The 21,187-nt window shown below is 32.4% G+C and overlaps 1 protein-coding gene across 1 annotated transcript; it reads right to left on the reverse strand.

The window, feature by feature from the left end:
- Positions 1 to 1,895: 1,895 nt before the first annotated feature.
- Positions 1,896 to 19,464, reverse strand: LOC124354875 (cytochrome P450 2C31-like). Its single transcript, XM_046805635.1, has 10 exons — positions 19,321 to 19,464; positions 13,898 to 14,012; positions 13,087 to 13,323; positions 12,445 to 12,593; positions 10,905 to 11,141; positions 9,928 to 10,042; positions 7,903 to 8,083; positions 6,540 to 6,657; positions 3,370 to 3,511; positions 1,896 to 2,197 (listed from the first exon to the last, which is right to left on the reverse strand). Exons 2-10 carry the CDS (start codon positions 13,980 to 13,982, stop codon positions 2,016 to 2,018), a joined length of 1,446 nt encoding a protein of 481 aa, XP_046661591.1. The 5' UTR covers positions 13,983 to 14,012; positions 19,321 to 19,464; the 3' UTR covers positions 1,896 to 2,015.
- Between the last annotated feature and the right edge of the window lie 1,723 nt (positions 19,465 to 21,187).

Here is a 21,187-nt window from a genome sequence, read left to right on the forward strand (position 1 = left end):
GTGTACTATAATAAATCCGTACTATTATCAAATAACTAATGATGAACGATCGCAATTATTACTTCTGCTTCTTGGTCACCAGGGAATACAATGGTACCATTGCTAGTTCAGTTCCTGTCCACCAAGTTATAGGCCAAGTTAATTGGCCTGTAACTAAGAAATAACAACAGGTGCACCCCTGTTGTTATTTCTAGCTAAATTCATTTCTTGGAATTTAAATTAAAACTAAAAAAACCTTAAAAAAAATTATGGTTGCCTGTAAAGTCGGTTTTTACGGGCGAAGATTTTACGTGACAACGTCTTTTTCTCGGTAGAATATTTATTGATATGAATATTATTAAATTGCACAATAGGAACAAGGAATTGAATGAAAATAAGAATTGCACAAATTTTAACTATAGAAATATATTTTGTTTACTAAAACATTGTACATAATTTGAAATTAATTAAAATTTGTTATTGTAAATGGTAAAGTTGAATAAAACATTTACTAAAATTGGAATTTGAAATTCTTGCTAAACACAGTTAAATTCTAACTCCGCGCGTGGTGATTGGTCGGTTTAGTTCGTTTGTTTGGTCGCACTGTTATGACAGGTTAGAGGTTATAATTTGTTATTTTAAATGTTTGACTAGCAATACGCGCTGTTTCTTCTCAATCGACTGAATTACGATTGATTGCAGAGTGATTTAAACTAATAATTTACTTAACACTATCAACATTTGTCAATAGTATGACATAACCTATAAACTCAGTTTCTCAACTTTTGTGTCAATCTAACAATTAATCAATCAATCATAGTTTACGATAATGAAATATCAGTGTACAATTATTTACCTTTATTGTTGTAGTTGTTGTAAATGACGAATCTAAGCACTCCACATTTTCACGAATAAACATAGTTATCTGCTCTATCCCGTGATCCCGTGCGGATCCCGTGCGGCGGACCCACTGGACGGGCATCGTAACGTTACCGGGCGTTACACTTTTTCATGAGTGACTCCGAGCCGCAACCTAATTTAAGACGTTGTCACGTCAAAATTAAAGTGAAATGAAAAATGCTTTTATTGTCAGGCTGAGTTGGGACTGTGATAAATATGGTATATATTGTTACCATATTAGTATTTTTATATATTTTTTGTATAAACAAAAATTGTAAAAATAACTAATTATGTTTACAAATTAACTAAATCTAAATATAAAAAACAGTAAAAAAACGAATGAAAAATAAAATAGTCAATCTATTGATTTATTAATGGTTATATGTTTAAGTCACGGAGCAGTTTCTTGATCAGTTTTGTTCCACAGTGATGGACATTTTTTTAATAACAAGATTACACGGTCATTTCGTAAGCACAATATTAAAATTAATTCTAGTCCTGAAATTCATGTAGGTCAAAAGTAGCTTACAGAAACATTCACGTCTTTTGATTTGTAAAGTAGAATATTTACTGGTTTTGTCATTTTCATTTTAAAGTGAAATTTTAGCGCAAAAAAATTATTAGCTATAATGATTTCGGCTCAAAAACGTATTCCTATTATATTTGATCCAAAAGGGTAGAAAAATACACACTATACACATTCTGACTCCTGACTGGCATACATTTAAAAAATTACTATTAATATGCAACAATGCATCCATCAGTTGCAGTGCTACGTGTTTCTATCTTTTGCACTGCTTCTTTCGTTTTTAAATTTGCAAATTGACAGTTTGATTTTATTCCAGTCTTCATATACTTTATAATATTATATAACAATTTGAAATTACAATAATGTACCTCATGTCAATTATTTTTGATTTGACAAATTAAATTACGTATATTATATATATATATATTAGATATATATACATATTAGATACAACATTTTATATTTAGGGCTTTGAAGAATACTAACATTGCATTTCTTTTGTTTATTGCTTTAGTGTAACTTACACAAGTGACATGTCACGTACACACATCAGTTGTAAATATTATTTCACGTGTTACAAATAATGAGCAATCCTTTTAATTTTAAATCAATATCTGCTTTTAACATCGATCTTGAAAGGCTGTGGAGCGGTGGTGAACCCTGGTAGTGCCACAGTAGAAGGTTTCGGTTCCCCAGCTGGTAAGCTGATGGAAAACTTCTCGAAGAAAGTTGTGGTGAAGAGGAAGATAGTGTTTCTGGCCATCATCTCGCCCACACATGTTCTCTGACCTGGATAAAATGTAAAAAAATGTTTGTAACTAGTTAAGTTAAGTCGGTTAAAATACTACAAAAATACTCTTATCACTTAAAATATATTTAACAGTATTCCTAAAACTATCATATTTTATTAATAAATATTTCTTCTTTAATTATATTGATTAATATAGTAAAATATAATACTGTTAATTAATCCATTTTTCACACTTTTATTTCATTACTTTGTAATAAAAGAATTCTTAGGAATGATCGAAAATAAAAATAACTCCAACAAAGAAAATGGCATCAGATTATCGAAAATCTAGTCAGTCACTCTAAAACACTGCCAACTTCACATACTCGAGAATGTACATTAATGGCCCTGCCAGTTTTAGTTCAACATTTACTGAATGAAGATGGATCTCATCTTCTCAGTGAGAGTGACATAAGCATTTTAACCTACGTTGAATAATTGGTAATTCTTATGAGTCTTAGTTGTTGTGAGAAGATTACATGGCATCAATAGTAATACTATTCATTATTTCCATGCCAAAAAACAGTTTAGGCTGTTCACAAGGCCTAGTTATGTAGCCAGTGAGGAAGTCCAAGGGGTTTAGACCCTCAAATTTTCAATTTTATAAATTACTTTTTTAGCAAACGACTGTTATTATTTAAATAATTCAATACCACTCACATGTACTGATGAAATATTGTTCTTAGTATTGAAACGGGCCAAGAATTTTTAAGGAACAAAATGGAGAATGAGTGGTTGACTGCACTTGCCTTACTTTCCATCTACTACATAAAATATGAGTCATATTGGCCCCCCCCCCAAATCTTTTCCTGGCTATGTTCTTGGTTGCTCTTAATATTATTATAGGATATTGATTTGATTGAAAGAAAAACTGATTTAAATGAAATTGCCATAACATCATACATGATTTCAACAGAGTTAACTTGTTCAGCATAATAAAATAAATTTTTCTCTGTACTTATACACAGAGCACAGAAAAACAGGAAATCGAAAATCATAATTCTGTGTTGGGTAATATTAACATAAAGATTGAAGTATCATTCTGAACTTTTTTTAAATATTTGGAACCCAGGAAACTTTACCGTATTATGAATAATTCCTCACGTCCTACAAATGTACTCATAGAGTTAACAGGCTTGTATCTACAGTATGTTTAACACATGCTCTTTACCGAGGCCAAATGTAGGCATATTGGAAGGTTTTGTGTATTGTCCTTCCGAGTTCAGGAATCTCTCCGGGTGGAACTCCTCAGGATTCTTCCAGTATTTAGTATCATATCCAAGAGAGCGCAAGTTCATGGATATCAAAGTACCCTGAAACAAACAGTTTGTGAAAATTGGTTTTTTACAATAATAAATGGAAGCTATTGTATAAATTAAATGTTAGAGGGGATACAGTATCGCAAGGAATCATGTTGTAAAACAAAAGCGCTGTTCTAATAAATTAAATATGTCAAAAAATAACTATTTCGTTTTGTTTAAAATAAAATCTTATCATATATTAATAAGTATAAAGTAATTATTAAAAGTATGGTTTGTTCTAAGTAGTACACTACATATGATGTTATCAATTATACGAGTAATACAATACAAGGTAGTAAATAGTAAAATTTACTTTTTCCAAGTAATGAAGGATAGAGGAAGTAGGACATAATTCAATTCGGTTTTATTTTATTGTAATATTCAAAACGATAACATTTCAATAACGATAAGTATTTCATATACTCGTAATATAATAATAGAAAATTGATACAGACATATTCAAAATATATTAAACTAGACTCAAGTAGCTGAATGTAAGATATTATTGGCCGTATAGTGGGCAAATAAAAAAGGTATTTCAAAGATATTAAAATCTACAGGCACATGGGGCAAAAACATAACATTGTATAGCTCGAAACATTTGAAACAAAAGCAGAGTTAGTGTTACCGGTACTACAAATTAGGGGTTTTTACAATTTTATTCAGGCATGTGTAAGAATACAAATATCCCTTCCAGCCTAATAAGACGAAAGGTAGATTTTATGTATGGCTGTAATCTCAGTGTCAAATTAAATATGCACTTTTGGTTGAGACGCTTAGTTTGCACAGCACTTATGGGACGATGACTCTCAAGGTATGAAGGTTAATTTATTCGTAACACATTCAAATATTCAGAAACACAATCATCTTGAAACAACATTATGACATACATCAACAAAAACTGTTATAAGTATATAAATATGTTTTTATAAAGTGTGTGATTTATGAAATGAATACGAAATTATGTTTTTGAATATATTCTCTTTATAACGATTCAATTATAAATTTCTAAAACATTTAAATAGCCACTATCTTGAAACCTTAACAGTTACAGAATAATTAGTAGTAAATTTAATGTTGGTTGTAATTGCTTGACAACTTTACAAAAAATGTCAATTTTGATATATATATTGTGAAATACAACATATAAAGCCAGCATTTTCCATAAATGTAAATGCTGCTATCCTGAAACATCTTACCAAACAATAGTATATAAGGACTATCATAGTACCAAGTTCACCTTAAATCGGCTAAAACATTTAATACTTATAGTATTGAACATTATTTACACAATGATGGTCAAAAACCTTTGTACGGTCTCTACCTGAAAACCTTCTTACAAGAATTCAAATCCTCGTAAGAACAAGCTTAACATATAACATAGTTCATATATCTCTGCAGCACTATTCCTCTGCTTAACCGTACATCACAGTGATAGGGAATGAAATATTAAATTTCACTGTCTATTTATATAACATGTTTAAACATGTTTAAAAATGTTTATTTTTCCAGGTGTGGGACCTAATATAATTAATTTTTAACCTCAATCTCTTCTAAAAGTTCACATGTTTTGCACGAGGCTTGTTGGTGAATAATACAGTGAAACACCACGTGTTCCCTTACCTCCAGCATTTATGAACAGCATTCCAAACACAGTCTAAAAAGCGATTTAGAGCCAAACATAATTTAACCTCAATGAATAGTTATTTCCTCTACGTTTTTTTTAGATCAAGTTGTGTTCACAAATAGAAAAACTATATTTAAAAAAATCTGAACTAATAACGTTCCTTTTCATGGAATAAACCAATTTAGTGTAAATCTTACATCTCTCTTAAAAAGCAGGAGCCAAATTGTATACATTGGTAGCAATCAAATACGTACCACCCAAATTTATTGAAGACATCTACAAACTGATATCTAATGTCAGTCTATGCCTATATTTTCTATTAGCCTCACAAATGCATTTGGAAACAAACTGAGTGAATGATATATTTGCTGGCTTAGAATCATAATTCCCCAATGCATGTTTTCACTAACTCGTCATCAGAAAAAGGCTTGCCAGCTCTTACTAATGTTAAAATATTTTTAAACTTGCTCAAACAGCGGTTCCGTTCTGATATTTACTCAGTAAAAATGTCACGTTGATATTGCGTAGACTTTTCAACGCAATAATTTCAATTTTAAAATTTCCCTTTTTTGCTTACGGCTAACCTATAGTTTAAGCATATTTGCTTAGTTTTGTTTCACAGTTTTTGCAAATATTACACTATTTTAACACGGAGATTATTGTGTTCTTATAAATACAACAGTATGCGGTGTTGACGTTTTCATCCACAAAGTTACCGCTTGTTCTCAGGTGAAAGTATGAAATCAGTAGCTGTTAAATAGTCTGCACTCCACTCACCACTATTAGTACTGACGCACTTCCACAGTCATAGCCGAGAAGATCTGTCCCAATTAGGGTGTAATCTTTCATAATAATACATTTATATTAAGTTTTATATTTTACAACAGTTTATTAAATTTCAATTCAATAATACTTTAGCCAATGGTATATAATAAATAAAAGTATGAACGGTTACAGCGCACTTAAAACATAAAAAGAGAACTAAAATGAGCTGCTGTCTGGTGGCAATGGGTGGAACCTACGCAACAATCATGGGTTTTACTGTTGTTTTGTTCTTATGGGGTAAAACGAGTAAAACTCAAGATTGTTTTACTGCTAGCTACTCTCAAGACGGCCGACTGATAAAATCTAAATTGGATCTTAAATCGATTTGTCCGTTCTGCCTCAAACTGAAAATAAGTCAGTTGTACCATTCACATACGTGCGTAGTGAACAAAAGTTCCAAATTACAATAGTTTGGAAAGAAAAACATGCAAATATATTCTAAGGAGCTGAACAATAATAATAAGTATAAAATTATCCAGTCATTAATTTGTACAATTATGTTCCTCTTTTACCTGGTATAGAACATAGCAGCGATTAAGATTTCGTTCTATTAATTTGTTGCAATATAATGCATTTTCCCTCACTTACCTTAGGAATAAAGTAGCCCCCGAATGTGGTATCCTTGACACAGTAGTGAGGGACATTGGTGGGCACAACACTGTTGATTCTCTCCACTTCGCTCAGAACTGCCATTGTATAGTGCAAGCTGTGAAATCATTACCAGTTACAAAAAATTATACGAAAATCTTGCAAAATAAATTCATCCATCTTTGCCTTTAATTCGATTTTTCTATGGGGGATAAATATATAAATGTAATGTATCAAAAATGTTTCGATTCTTAAACTCATAAAACAGCCAAAACAATCACTGTACCCTTCATGCTCTACAAACTCCCATTTCCCTCTGAACTGGCTAACAAAATCATATACACCTACTTTGGCCACGACATTGAATCTGATGGTGTACCCTTTCTACGTAACCTAAAAATAAATAAATTGGGATAGAGGTTCGTCCAACGGTTTAAGAAATCGGGCTTTAAAACTATTGCACTGTTTATGAGTACCGTCGATGTTGTACTGTACCGACTGGAATACTAAACATCCTCATTCTGTTTTATAAGATCCTCACACAGACCTTACAAACATGATCGTCGCATGGACAGAAGACGGACAGAATAAGGCGGAAAAGGGAATCGGCCTTCCCTTCAAATAATACCTAACATGATACAAATTATCTACCTACATAACTGGACATAAATTTGAAAACATGTTGATAAATTTCCTTCTACAGACCTTTCAGTTTTACTTACAACCAGATGTTGTAAACACCAACCCATTTTGGTAAAGTTGACATTACTTATTTTGTAACCTTGTGTGTTTACTAATTCAACACGAATTATAAATAAACTACAGTTCAGGAGCCGAGAGCCAGTACGAATTGTATAAGCACACAATGTGTGTTTTATTGACGTCAATAGAGAGATTTTCACTGGACAAAGAAATCAATCTGTCAGCCGCACTAGTTTTGGTGAAGTTTGAAATGGATATATTTCTTAGCATGACACAATTAAATTAAATTAAAACCATAATTACAGTCTGACAGTGACAGACCTCTAGTTTCAGTCAGTGCTCTATGTTATCAATCTTATTTGACAAAACTATTTATTTCAAAAATTGTCTTTACAATTTTACTTTGTGATTTATTTTACAGTACTATTCATGTAAAGTGTATTTTACATATGAAAAATGACATTAATTGGCTTTTTTGGCAAGAGCCATTCGAATAAACATGGTAAATAAAGCATAATATTAAAGAAATAACGAAAATTAGATGTTTTTGTTCACTCAGATAACGGTCGACTGGCGCACTCTGTGTCACACGGGAGAGAACGTGCCGGCACTCTTCAACAGGAAAAACATGCAGGATTGAGGATGTTTGAAATTCACTTACTTGGTTTTATCATCCAACAGAGGCTTCCTTCCCCTCCCCAGAACTCTGTCTATTTCCTCTTGCATCTTCTCCTGGACCTCAGGATACAAGATCATGTACAGCAACACAAACTCTATGGAATTGCTCGTAGATTCTGCTCCCGCAGAGAACAAATCAGTTCCAACCACAATTAGATCCTCCTCTGAAAAATTGAATTGACGATTTTTGTTAATATAAATTTTTATTACATTTAATTATCATTATGTATTTAGCGGTTAATTGTCCAAACATTAATAAAAAAATTGTAATTTAAGTATTGTTATTGCGGCAACACCTTCGATTCGCATTATATAGCTTTTGAACAGTTGAGAATTTTGAAATCTCCTTTAGGGATCTGTGATAATATCAATTTAGAAAAATTTTGATTGATTTCAAAATTATGCCCCTCTTCCTCAAAATGTTGGAGTCTTTGTTGGATAAAGTTCAAACATTTTCACTAGTCGTATACATTTATTATACAGTATGAGCTAGAAAAGTATGGATACACTCTATTTAGCTTTTGATAGATAAAGGTGGAGGGATGAAACTCGGGACACCTTTTCAGGAAATAGAAGTGAACTTTTTAGTCACTGTTACAGCTTTGTCGCTTTCCCCAAAATGGGATTTGGGAGAGGGGCTCAAAATTTTTAAATGTAAAGACCCGTGTCATTAGATAAATTCCTTGCTTCATCATAAGATCTCACCCGGTCTCCGTAGCCTCGCGTTATAAGGATCATAATACGCTCTTGTTTACTTAAACACTACATTTCAACGTAAAGTGTCACAAAAACACGTCTTAACTTTAGTAATTCCAACCAGAAACTGAACATGACACTGGACTTCTTCAAAACTGATAAGATACGGGAGGCCTACCCTGCAGCAGGTAATAACTAACAGGTTTGCGTGTGTAAAGAAAGTGGTTGTCTATTGAATGTTTATATATTCAGAATGTGGATCTTCTTGTTTTGCCTTAATTAATTTGAATTAGCTAACAATTTGTACTGATTTGAGATAAAAAGCTCTAGTTTTAACTGTTCTTCTTTTATCAGGAACTTTCAAATTAGGTGTCACTTAATGGGACTTTACATTTAAAAAGAGCCCTCCCAAATCCCATTTTTGGGGAAAAAAGCGGCAAAGCTGTAACAGTGACTAAAAAGTTCACTTCTATTTCCTAGAAAGTTGTTCCGAGTTCCAACCCTCTATCTTTATCCATAAAAAACTAAACAGAGAGTATCCGTACTTTTTATCACACTATATAACAACGGTGGAGATACTGTTGAAAACTATTACTTAACTCTATAAGCAAACATTTAAACTGTAACAAACAATTTTTGCACTACTAAATGGTTTTCTTGGCACTTACAGATAATATTGTGCCCATAGCATTTGTTTGTTCTGCTCTTTGCAATGATTTCGGGCTCACTGCACTCGCTTTTCCTCGTGCAGTTCTGAATCATGCTAGTGCCTGACCCTCAGTTCTTTCTTTCAGACACATACCGGGGGTAACAATGTCAAAGAAGCCAATTGTGTGTCTCTCGTTCACATTTTCATTCTTAAAGTTGGATTTTATAGCTGATGTTCCATATGTTAGTTTCCTCTTACTGAAACGTCATTAATATTTTACTTTCTGACGGTTTATTATTATTGCGATGTGACATTGCAATGCGTTTCATCAATAACCATTAACGTTTTTTTTTTTAAATCCTTCTGTCGAATACATGTTTCTTTCTGTGCAGATAAAATTTAGAGTTGTAGTAAGATTAACTTTATTACTATACAAAACTAGTACATAATTAAACGCCTTCAAAGTACAAAATTCGTTTTCAAACTTAAAGAATCGTGAAGATCCATTTAGTAGTGGAAGTCTTTAGGTAACAGACCGTTTCCTGTGTTTTACACCCAAATGTACAATACTTATTTAACTACACTACATTTGGATGAAAATATAATTCCCTGATGGTAACGCGAATGAAACTCAATAAAGGCTCTAATGTGTTTACAACATACCTGTGAAATGTGAGCCAGGGTTTCCTTTGTTGCAATCCATCTCAATAAGATAACTGTCTATCAGATCCCGTGGATTGTTGGGATCCAAAACTTCCCTGTGCTCCTGTATCGTTTCCTGGATAAAATGATTATAAGTACATATATACACGTTTTAGCTTGTATACGATTAAAACATACGTACTCCAAACACTTAGTCATTGACAAGTGTTAATATTTATAACTAGCCTCTTTCGATTTGTTGGGATACCATTTAAATTGAGACATATGTACTTGTTACTAACCGGTATCTTCGAAAGGTACGGTTGAGGGTTTTCACTGGATATTCTTTTTCGTAATCTGTTTCTTCACGTTATCAAAGATCAACTGTCTACAAAATACTTGATCTTTGGTTTGCGGCGAATGTTTACTCGTATGAAACTGACAAGATATATGAAGCAACAAATAAATTGCCCAATTACTTTGACATCTCTAATATTTGCTGACCTTTACCAGTAACAAATGAAGTCGCATCAATTGCCTCCATTACTGTGAGACACTTTATGTGCAAAGAACTTCGATACATATGACAACTATGTGCAGGAAATGCTTGAACTCACAAACACTAACCTTCATCCTATTATTAGAAGACTTTATAACTTTCACTTCTTCCACATTTATGAACGAAAACCAATCAATAGATGACTATATTTTTTATAGTCTTTACTCGCATCTTTTTAAAGAAGTTTTATAGACTTCCAAATCCCCCCTCCATCCCAAACACACACAATATTACTTCACATCGTTATAGTATAAAACTTCTTAAGTATACATACATACTAAAAAAGTCTTTTTGATAAACAAATATAGTTAAAGAAGCTTTTAAAATCTCTGCGATCGTCATCATAATTTCAATCATAAACTATATTTAATCGTCATCATAAACTATTTACAACTTAACATGGAATTAAAAATGAAAATTAATATATGAGAAAACTTACCCTGATGAAATCATGAGTTTCGTTGATCACCTTCATTGTAAATTTAAATTTAGAACTGATGAATCTAAAAATTGGAAATATGTCCACTATATCCCCTCCTCCGGGACTGCCAAGACGGAAAGCTTTATTTAAGTTGTTCAAGAAGTTGCGCGATCTCTCATCGTTGAAGTCAATCCTTTTACTTGCAATTATCATCCAGATGACATTTACAGCAGCTAGACCAAACAGTCCATTGCCCTGAAACAGACGATTTTAGGTTATACTAGCTGTTACCCGCGGTTTCGCACACAATCTTTAGAAAAGTCCTTATATTACTTAGTAAAAGCAATTATGCGCGATTAGCCGCGGGTAACAGCTAGGTCGTCAATACATTCGTAGTATTTTATAACGAAAACTCTTGATTTTCAATAAAATACCAATTACAACCAGATACCCACGGCTTCGCACGCGATTTCCTTCAGAAAAATTGGGACATAGGGGGCATATTTCTTTTGAACGTCCTTATTACCCTTCTGAGATAAATAGTCACTGAAAGATACTCCAAGCTCATGAACTATTTAAGATTTAAATTTTAAAACAGTCTCAATATGCACTTGTGAAATAACTGGAATTTTTTCTCTAATATTCTATGATTTTTGTATACAATTGAACTATATTAGCCCAGCGTGGACAGGAGTCAAAAGTCAAATTCATTTGCACACATAGGCCTACGATGTAATAAATGATGGTGCTCAATGTAATTTTGAAACGAAAATAGGCATATATTAGGTACATATTATTACAGTCTAATGATTATGAGCTCCAGATGTTAAACGAAATTGCGTATGGTTTTTATTTTATTGAAACAAAATTTGCTGTTTCTCTTAAGCTTACTCTATGCTTTCAAACTATAAGTGTAAAGAAATGTAAAATAGTAATTAAATGATATAAACATATGTTTCTTTTGTCGCATTATACATGTTTACAAAGAACAGCTGATTAAATTTGAAAAGGCTCTTTCACTTAATAACATATGTTTGCTGCAATGCATTTCTTACGGGTATTTCTGTAACTTTTAGAGACCAGTGGGGCGGAATCCTGAATCGGGAACGGGATAAAAAGTATCCTATGTTCTTATCCCAGTTCTTAGCTACCTCCCTACCAATTTTCAGCCAAATCGGATCAGGCGTTCTTGACTTATAAATAGTGTAACTAACACGACTTTCCTTTATATATATAGATAGTTAGCCATATTATTGTTCAAACCAATAAAACGTACAATTATAATGTTAGCCAGACATAAAGATTTTATAACAGCATACATCTTATTAGAATAATTGTTAGGCAAGGCACCAGAGAGATTTTATACAATACTGTATTTAATAACCCTGAAGTTAATCTGGCCTCAGAGTAGGAGATAAGAAAAAATGTTTGCTGGATTTGTCTTTAACACTGCACCAATGCAGATTTAATTTGTCAAAAACCATTTATGCTTCCAGTGGTCATAACGAATAATTTATTTACTCTTAACAATAAAGTTGCACTATTGTAGTGAAACTACCTGCATGGTTCCATCTTTGATAGTTTCCATAAGTTGATTAATTTCTTCAACTATTAAATTTTCTTTTTCCATTTTCCCAAAAGCTCGCATTTGTTTCACGGTAAATTTGCGGCTTGAATTCCATTGTTCTCCAGTGCTCAAAAATATACCTGAAAGAGAATTTTACGTTTACTAAAATAGAATAATACATTTCAATAAGCAATTTTAAAATATTCCATTGTAAGTGGGAGAGGACGATACTTTTGGGGCAGCTGTACAAGTTTTTAGCGGAAAGATGAATAAGGTAGTGTTTATAATTAATGTATAATTAATGATAATGTTTAATACATTCATGAATACATCAAACACCTTTATCATAATTGTTCATAATTGAATAGATTTAACCACATTTCTTAAAATTTCATGTGAGAAGGTTTCGTGTTATTGAAGTATAACCATTTTAGTATAGTACGGGTGTATTGAAGCTCAGAAAACACGATTTCCAATACACTCTAGGCTCAAACTATAAAATGGCTGGATTTTAAGGCCACGCCATTAGTCTCTATTACAAAGAACATGAGTAGAAAAAAAGTTAGTCATAATAATATAAATCTCGAAGTCAATGCACAATTTGTATTGCACATTACACTATATTATACTCACCTAATGCTTTTCCATAACTTCTTGCTTTAATTGAAAAGCTTTCAGGCCTACTTTGAAACTCTTCTTTTCGCAGAGCTGCAAGCACGTTATCAACTCCTGTCACAAAAACTGCTAGGTCACTGAAAATACGGCAACCTATAATTTGGCCATAAATCTTCGACCACTCCTCCACCTTCGGATAAAGGTGTCCTTTTGGCAATTCCAATAAATTGCCAATAATAGGCAGTGGGGTGGGGCCTGTAAAAAAACAAACAGTAGTTTATATCACGTTTATAAAATCAAAATGTTTAGACCAATATGTACACAATTGTAAGTAATATTATTTCTAAGACTGAATATAATAAACAAATCCAACTACTAGATCTTTCTTATTTCCAATTGATTCAATATGTCACTAAAATTTTAACAAAAGCATATTCAATTGAAAAATAAAAAGACTGAATAACTAAACAACGTTTTGTAGTCTAGCTGCACCTCAATTAAAATATTACTGATTACCTGATCTCACGTATTTTATAGCAGTAAAGTGTTTAAAAAATGTGTCAATAACAGTTTGCTCTTCTTATTTTTTTAAGTTGGTGACTTCTAATCACTGATTAAACTAGACGATAGAAAAACTATGATAAATTATCTCGAGTTGTAAAGTTATCCTTAAGATTCCCTTAGATGATGTAAACACCATTGAGAATCATATCTTTTAAAGATTATAAATACATTAAGAATAAAAAGCAATTACTGCTTACACTGATTTTCCTATTAAAGTGTATAAAACATCACAGTATAATTGAACTGAGAGTCAGGAAACATTTACCTGGAGGAAAGTTTTCAGGTCTTTTGTATTTCCATAGGTAGATAAGGACGACGAAGACGCAAAATAAAATAATTGTTTCAAACATTCTTCTTTAGATTTTTTTCCCAACTTTTATCTGAAATTAAAAACGAAGCAGTCAATTAAATTGTCGATAAAAATAAGCCATAAGAATCAAACAGGACAAAAAATTATTCATAGTTGATTTAAAAGCTTCTTTGTCACATCGAAAATTCCGTAGTAGTTTGGTAAAAGATAAGATTCTTTACTGAACAGTTCATATCACACTAATTCAGAATCCTGTACAAATGTTAGATCTATATTCGACGCAAGCAGTCAGAATAGTCGCTCTCAGATTCAACAGATAAGAGAGCAAAAGTTTTTCTTGAGTAAACATTTTCAGATGTTTTTGTCAAGATGTATACATCTTGGTTTTTTGTGTTTAGAATTGCGAAGTTTCAACCCTGGAACATGGAAGGTTCCATATAATCCACGCTTCAACTCAAGTACGCTTTAACTTAAACGTGGTCTATGTTCCATTGATTTGTCTCTACGCCACTGAAGTTTAAATAGGATTTTTGTTTTGTTTTATTAGCTTATACCGGAGTGTAGAGATTTATTACATTATAACACTAGGTTTAGCATTTTCAGAGCTTAGAGCAAATATTTAAACCACTTTGGTCTTACACAAATGCACTATAATCTGACAAATAATAATTTATAACTGGCCAAAGTGACCTACGCATCTTAGAGTCTTGCAGAGAACACGATTTGAATATCTCACAAGTTCCCGGTAATTTAAAACATTATTACTTCTCTAACACTGGATTTTCAATCCCAATGTTGGATGTTCCCACTGTCGTACATGATGAAAACTAAGGACATAAATAAAGAATTGAGATTGAAGATAAAGTACGAACGAATCAAGTTCCATGAAATTGCATGTCATTCTATGAGATTTGGCTGATTTAGTGATTTTTTTACGTTGGTCCTATGGGCACCCGTGACGGCAACTAGAAATTCGTAGAATTGACAAATTTATAAACAAACTGAGTATAATCAACATGACATTCTGAAATGTGACATAGTAATACATGTAGCACAATGAAATAAGTTATGGCTTTGACTCAGACTGTTAGATAATCAAAGGCTATAGTCACGCACAATTTTTGGCAATGTTAACTTTACAGTAGATGAGAAGATAAATATATCCAATTCGATCATGGCTGTCAAGGTAAGTGGCTCTCAACATCACTGATAATAAACTATAGCAATTGCTTGGCTTCAAAACAGAACAGTTTAAAGTAATGAATTAACTGAGCAGTGTGGTGCAAAGCGGTCTTCCTTAATTACATTACGCTAAATTCGAACATTTCAGACTCCCCCTCCCCACCTTGAATAGACTCTTAACGGTAACACTAACACCCTAATAATTACGTAATCCTACCGCCTGCCACCAACACTCCCTCCCCTAATTTATATTATTTAAAAAGTTGTATGTAATAAAAACGTGTAAACCGTGATTCATCAATATAAAACTAGCACCACAGCTGTACAACATCGTTTTAAACTATTCGCTGTTCATACACGGGATGTTCATTTTCGTAATTAAAATTAACAACTGAAGCCGTTTTCCCTGTCCCTTTTTAGACATTGTAACTAAAATCTAAATGCAACTATAACGTAGCAAGACAATCATGCCAATGCTCAGCACAGCGCGATGTAGCAGAGCAAAAAGAATATATAAATAAAGAAAAAAAATACAATTTCCTGTACTTTACACTCGACTTTAATGTACATACACGCACAACTAACAGCTGATTCGGCTTCTTACTTGTTGAGTAAGTCATACCGTGTCTGCCTATGTATATCGCCAGACCTACAGCACAACACTTCCTGTTTCCTCCCATGGCATCCCGCTTCATTCTTGTTTACCAACTTGCATATTTGGATTTGTGATGGAACCAATATTCATCTCATCCGTAATGCTTTACCTTTTCTGCCGAGTGCGTGAGAGAGAGAGACAGATTCTCCAAACAAAGTCTTTATCAAACACTGTCACGTTTGGCTCATATTTCAAAACTCCTACTCGGTCATAAACGCTTAATCCGTTTGTACGGAGAGAAAATACAATACTAACTTTAAAATATTTAGGGAAAACGGGAAAATTATGTGAATAACTTCGAGCAATTATTGACGTTTAATAGGTACGTAACGCTGCGTCAAACTCCTCATTCTACCTCGTAACGGTGGATAGCACTGCTCAAACCCCTCGCCGCAGGGGGTCTTTAGAGACGTCCCTAAAATGGGCCAACAGCTGTGCTATAGGTGCAGTGACTTTACAGCATTATGAAACAGTTCACGGCTGTACAAAGTTGCAGTTACTGGTATGCTAACCTTGTTTAAGCACAAAGAATGCCTTGTTTCATGCCAGTGGTCACTTCTAGTATGCCAAGTGTGGGCATTTGTATACACCCAAGTCACAGTCGTCACTGTGCACGGGTACAATGCGACGATTAATAGTGTCCTACAATTTATTCAACAGATCAAAATAGATTATCGGCTATAAATACGTTAGAATTTGGAAGATAAAAGTATTGGAACTCGGGCGTTTACCAGTGACGCCGACTAAAATTATTCAAAGTGCAATCGAGAAAGCTATAATACATAGGCTACTATAGTTCCTGTTATTAGAAAAGATGTTGTCAGGCATTAGCACCTCAAGAGAAGAATATTTTTCTTGAATGTTTTGCTAGGAAAAGAAAAGTTTAAACAAACGAATTTGCCTTCCAATATATATTTTCATCTTCCAACCTTTTTCTGCATTGTTTCAGTGACTGTGATAACTAAACCTGCAATACAATACAGAAAGGGCAAGGAATCATAAAGTTATAATAACAGCAAACTGCAATCAATTCAACACCTCTTTCTGATCCCAACGCTACTAACGATATAATAGAAAAGACAGGAAAAATAATTTTTATAGCTGCATACCACTCCTCCTCATCCAACTGATTGGAGTTGGCTTGGATTGGAGGTCTGAAACGACCCTAAAAAATTTTGGTACTCTCGCTTTCTTGATGTGAACCATCAAAATGAAGCATGGCTTGTCTTCCCAACCACAGACGCAGCAAGGTAATACTCCTACAGAGCATACTCGTATAGTCATGTACAGGGATGGCTGGAAAACCAATATCCCCTCGGAAGTGGATCTGGAAACTAATGAATGAGGGAATTTAATACATACTATGTCAGCTTTTGTAATGCTACTAAATCATGTAGAGATAAACGTGAATGCCGGATTGTTCTATGGTTTAATTTGCAGCTGCTGTCAGGGTGCTTCTAGCAATTGTGTAGTCCATGTGGATCTAGAGCTAGAGGTAGAATTATGTCAACAATGAAGTGACCTTGGTGCATGAAAATAGTGTTATAATGTATTCACTGCCATTTCAAAATATAAAACTTCCTTGAACACTGTTATATTTAAATGGATAGACATAAACACAATGTGAATAAAACGATTTTTCAACTTTAAAAAAATGTAACCTTTAATAGTTTTGCACAAGACAAGTTTTTATATATTTCAGTTTTTTATATAAAACCTGAAATACTTTGCCTTTGAATCTATGTCTCCTCCTTCGCTCACCCTCCACAACAGGGGACTTTTTAACATGTTTAGTTGGATCCTTTAATATACAAATGTACCAGTTTTCAAAACTAGGTCAGACAAACACAATTAGGAGAAAGTAAGTTAGCATTATGTGAGGCTATAATAATTCTATCCAAGGAATTTATGACTTTTATGCAGTTTCCTCCACATATATCACGAATAACGTTAATTCTGGAATGAATTTGCATAGGACCTTTTTTATGTAATTGTATTCTTTTTCATTTAGTATAGAATAATTTTGGGCAAAACTTTTTAGATATTTGCAAAAAACTGTACTTTGAACCTCCTTCCTCCCTTAGACCACGCCCTCTCTTCCCAGACTCTATGAGTATGTTTATTAAGACCCTTTAAGGTTCAAATGTACTAATTTTCAAAATTGATTATTAACATTTTTATACTAATTACTTTTTTAATGGCTAACTTGATTGGATTAATTATCCTTACCAGAAGAGGAGATTATGTGCTCAATCACAAATATAATATAGAGAATATTCACTGAGATTATTTTATCGGAATCTCTTATATAACTGTGTTATAAACTGTTATATTTATGATATACGGACTTGATAAATGTTATAATTTATTATTATAAGCTGTACTGTAAAAACGTTATATTACGAAACAAACTTTTATTGCATTTAAAGAACCGCTCATCTAGCTAATAATATGATTTTGTATAAAAATTGCACTTTCCTTTGTAAAGTATTCCTATTAACTCGTTAATATACTTAAGCTTAACTATTCTTCTAAATTCAGTACATCCCCAACAACAAAATTGTTCACTATCTAAAACTGTATTAATATTGTTGTTGCTAGATAACAAAACTTCAATTCAGTTTTTTTACTGACATTTTATCAGCATCTAAACCTTTGCTACTTACATTATGACTTTTTACCTCTCTTTATAGTATGATTAAAACCCGATTTTGTATTACTGGCTACAAAGAAGATCAGTAACTTATATAACAATTGAATAACACTGATTTGCAATTAAACTCCAAAACTGCTACTAAAAGTCAGTTATCACAAAACTATTTTCAGAGTCCAAGGTCCTTTGGTGATCTCAGCCAATTCAGTTACATATTTGTTAGCTGTTTTTCTTGAATATTAATATCAAAACAAATATAAAAAGGGAATAAGAGGAGAAAATACAACATAATAATTATTTACTTAAGCTATTTAAGCACGCATCTTATCACACAACAGCTGTTAAATGATTCATGTAGAACACAACGATAAGATAAACTGTACATTTTGGAAAATACACAGGATTTATCATGACGGTTAACAGTTATTTCAGAAATTAGATCAGGGTTTCAAAACAAGGAAATAACTTATTAAAACATTAATAGATAACGCTTGTTTTCTGTCTCTAGCATATGTCTCTTTTTATTATGTTTATTTGTTGAACATTTGATACAGAAGGTTCAAACACGTGAGAATGACACAAAGGTGGAACACTGTGTCACCATAATGTGTTTTTTATTATGCATTCATTTTTGTGGGATTGGTAATAATAATAATTTTTACAAACATTAGATTAAGGTACAATTACTTAAAATACCAATTCTTAAAAACAAATTTATTTATAGTATTACATTGTTCTTTAATCTTTTGGGATAAAAACTTTCTAATCTAAACACACATAAATCGTTCTAAGCAAAAATATTGGCTATGCTATGAATGCATTGTAAAGGTAATAGCAAATGATATTAAAACAATAAATTAATAAAGTAAGATCATAAGAAAAACATACATCTCATAAAAGCTGGAGTCACAGTAGTAGGCCTTACTAAAGCCGGTTGATTGAACAGAACACTACAAAAACTTGGCCACAACAACCCACTCACTGACCAAGTCACTCTTAAAATAGATTCTGCTTCAGGACAGCAAATATTGTTAACTTATATAATATATTTGAAGAATAACAAATGACTTGCTCTTTTCTTGACAGTCATTCAAGATAACAATGTTTTCTCAGAATGATTAAGTAACGCTGTCAGTGGTCAGTGATAGTGTGTGCGTTTCTCTACATGTCATTCTGCACCATATCTGGTTAACTATTCAAGAAAGAGTAGATATTTAAGTTTAAAATGAATTTCTTTTATTATTGTAATATTGATGTTCAGCTCTCTGGAGACAGTGAGAAGTTAGTGAAAAATGTACACGTCAACATTAAAAAACATAAAACAAGATGTATAGCAATTTAACCTATATAGACAATCCATTGAGAATAAAACGATTAAAATTTGAAATATCTATTGAAATGTAAAACAGTTTTTTTGTTTGATTAACTTTAAAAATTCCTCCCAAAAGACTCTATATTTCAGAAAGTACTATTAGGTGACTGACTATTCGTTACGAACACCAGTAGACATGAAACATGACCATATCTTTAACCAATCGTACAACTAACAATATTTCATAAAATGTAATCATTTTGCCAATTACCTAACAATAATAAGGTTACTTTAAAAATGTTTAGTAGTCTTCTTTTGTAAACTACTAGATACCGTCTCAACTCTCAGATAACTCAGAGATCACTGGTTAGAATCCGAGGAAGGTCCAATCAGGAATACTCTTGACATGGAGTGTACATAGAAACCGTCATAGCAAAGAGCTGAGGTTTCAAAATAAGCTGTTTAGTAGCTGAAGGAGTATGAGAAAAACTTAAATACAGACAAGTTTGATATTATTTTAAGAATCAATATTAAAATAAAGAAAATATAAATACAATTTAAGGAGCAAACCTAATTTTATGAGATAAACTAGCAGTTATCCTCGGCCTCTTATGCAATTTCAGTAGGCTTTACAGTATATGAGCACTTCTGGTTCCTGTAAATTATATATTTTAATGCCAATGTTTAGTTTGTCGTGTTACCACAATCAAGAAAATCTGTCAAAAAGTGTATATTTATCACCATTTAAATTTATCCGTTTTATTACTTTTTCTTCCATAGTTGATTTTGCCTTGTTTTCCAATCAAGAATGTATGTGTGTGTGTGTTTATATAAACAGATTTAAGATGCTTACTTCTGTCAAAAGGGAACTAAGATGAATTTTATATACAAGTCTAAATTTACACTAAAAGTGAAGTAGTAACTTTATCTATTATATCTAATACTTAATAAACATTTATAAAAAAGTATATTTCTACTAAAACATTTAATTTTCTTAAGTGGAGATTTTCTTACTCTGTTCTCAACAGCGGCTACAGCAAAAGGTTGAAATAAGGAGTGTTGTTACTATCAAGCATTCTCTATGCTTTCACTTTATAAATAATGTAAACACATTGAAAATAGTGGTTAAATTAATGAAATATATGACAGTTGATTACATTTAACAGGCTCTTTAAATTAATAATATATGTGTAGCGTTTTTAAAGCTACATTGATTTATTTTTTTTAATTAAAACTTAAATTAAATAAAAATTTTGGGATCGAAATATTGGGACTTAATTTTAGATTAGATTGTGAAATGTCAGGGTAAAATCGAACATGTAATCCTTTGGCAAGTTAGCACTGGTAGTTTTTAAATTGTTAGGAAGGCAGGTTGACTGCCTTGAATTGATTAGAACTTGTCTTATTGTGAGTATTGTTCTCCTGGTTTGATACAGCTGGACC

This window comes from Homalodisca vitripennis, chromosome 2 (assembly GCF_021130785.1).
Source record: "Homalodisca vitripennis isolate AUS2020 chromosome 2, UT_GWSS_2.1, whole genome shotgun sequence".
NCBI classification, from domain to species: Eukaryota; Metazoa; Arthropoda; class Insecta; order Hemiptera; family Cicadellidae; genus Homalodisca; species Homalodisca vitripennis.

Bases quoted from the DNA above. Each gene is read 5' to 3' on its own strand.
- LOC124354875 (XM_046805635.1), bottom strand. From the start codon at position 13,982: ATGTTTGAAACAATTATTTTATTTTGCGTCTTCGTCGTCCTTATCTAC. The intron at 10,043-10,904 runs GTAAGTTTTCTC...CATTTTATCCAG, and splicing joins AAACTCATGATTTCATCAGG to GAAACGATACAGGAGCACAG. The intron at 3,512-6,539 runs GTAAGTGAGGGA...TGTTTGTTTCAG, and splicing joins GGGGCTACTTTATTCCTAAG to GGTACTTTGATATCCATGAA.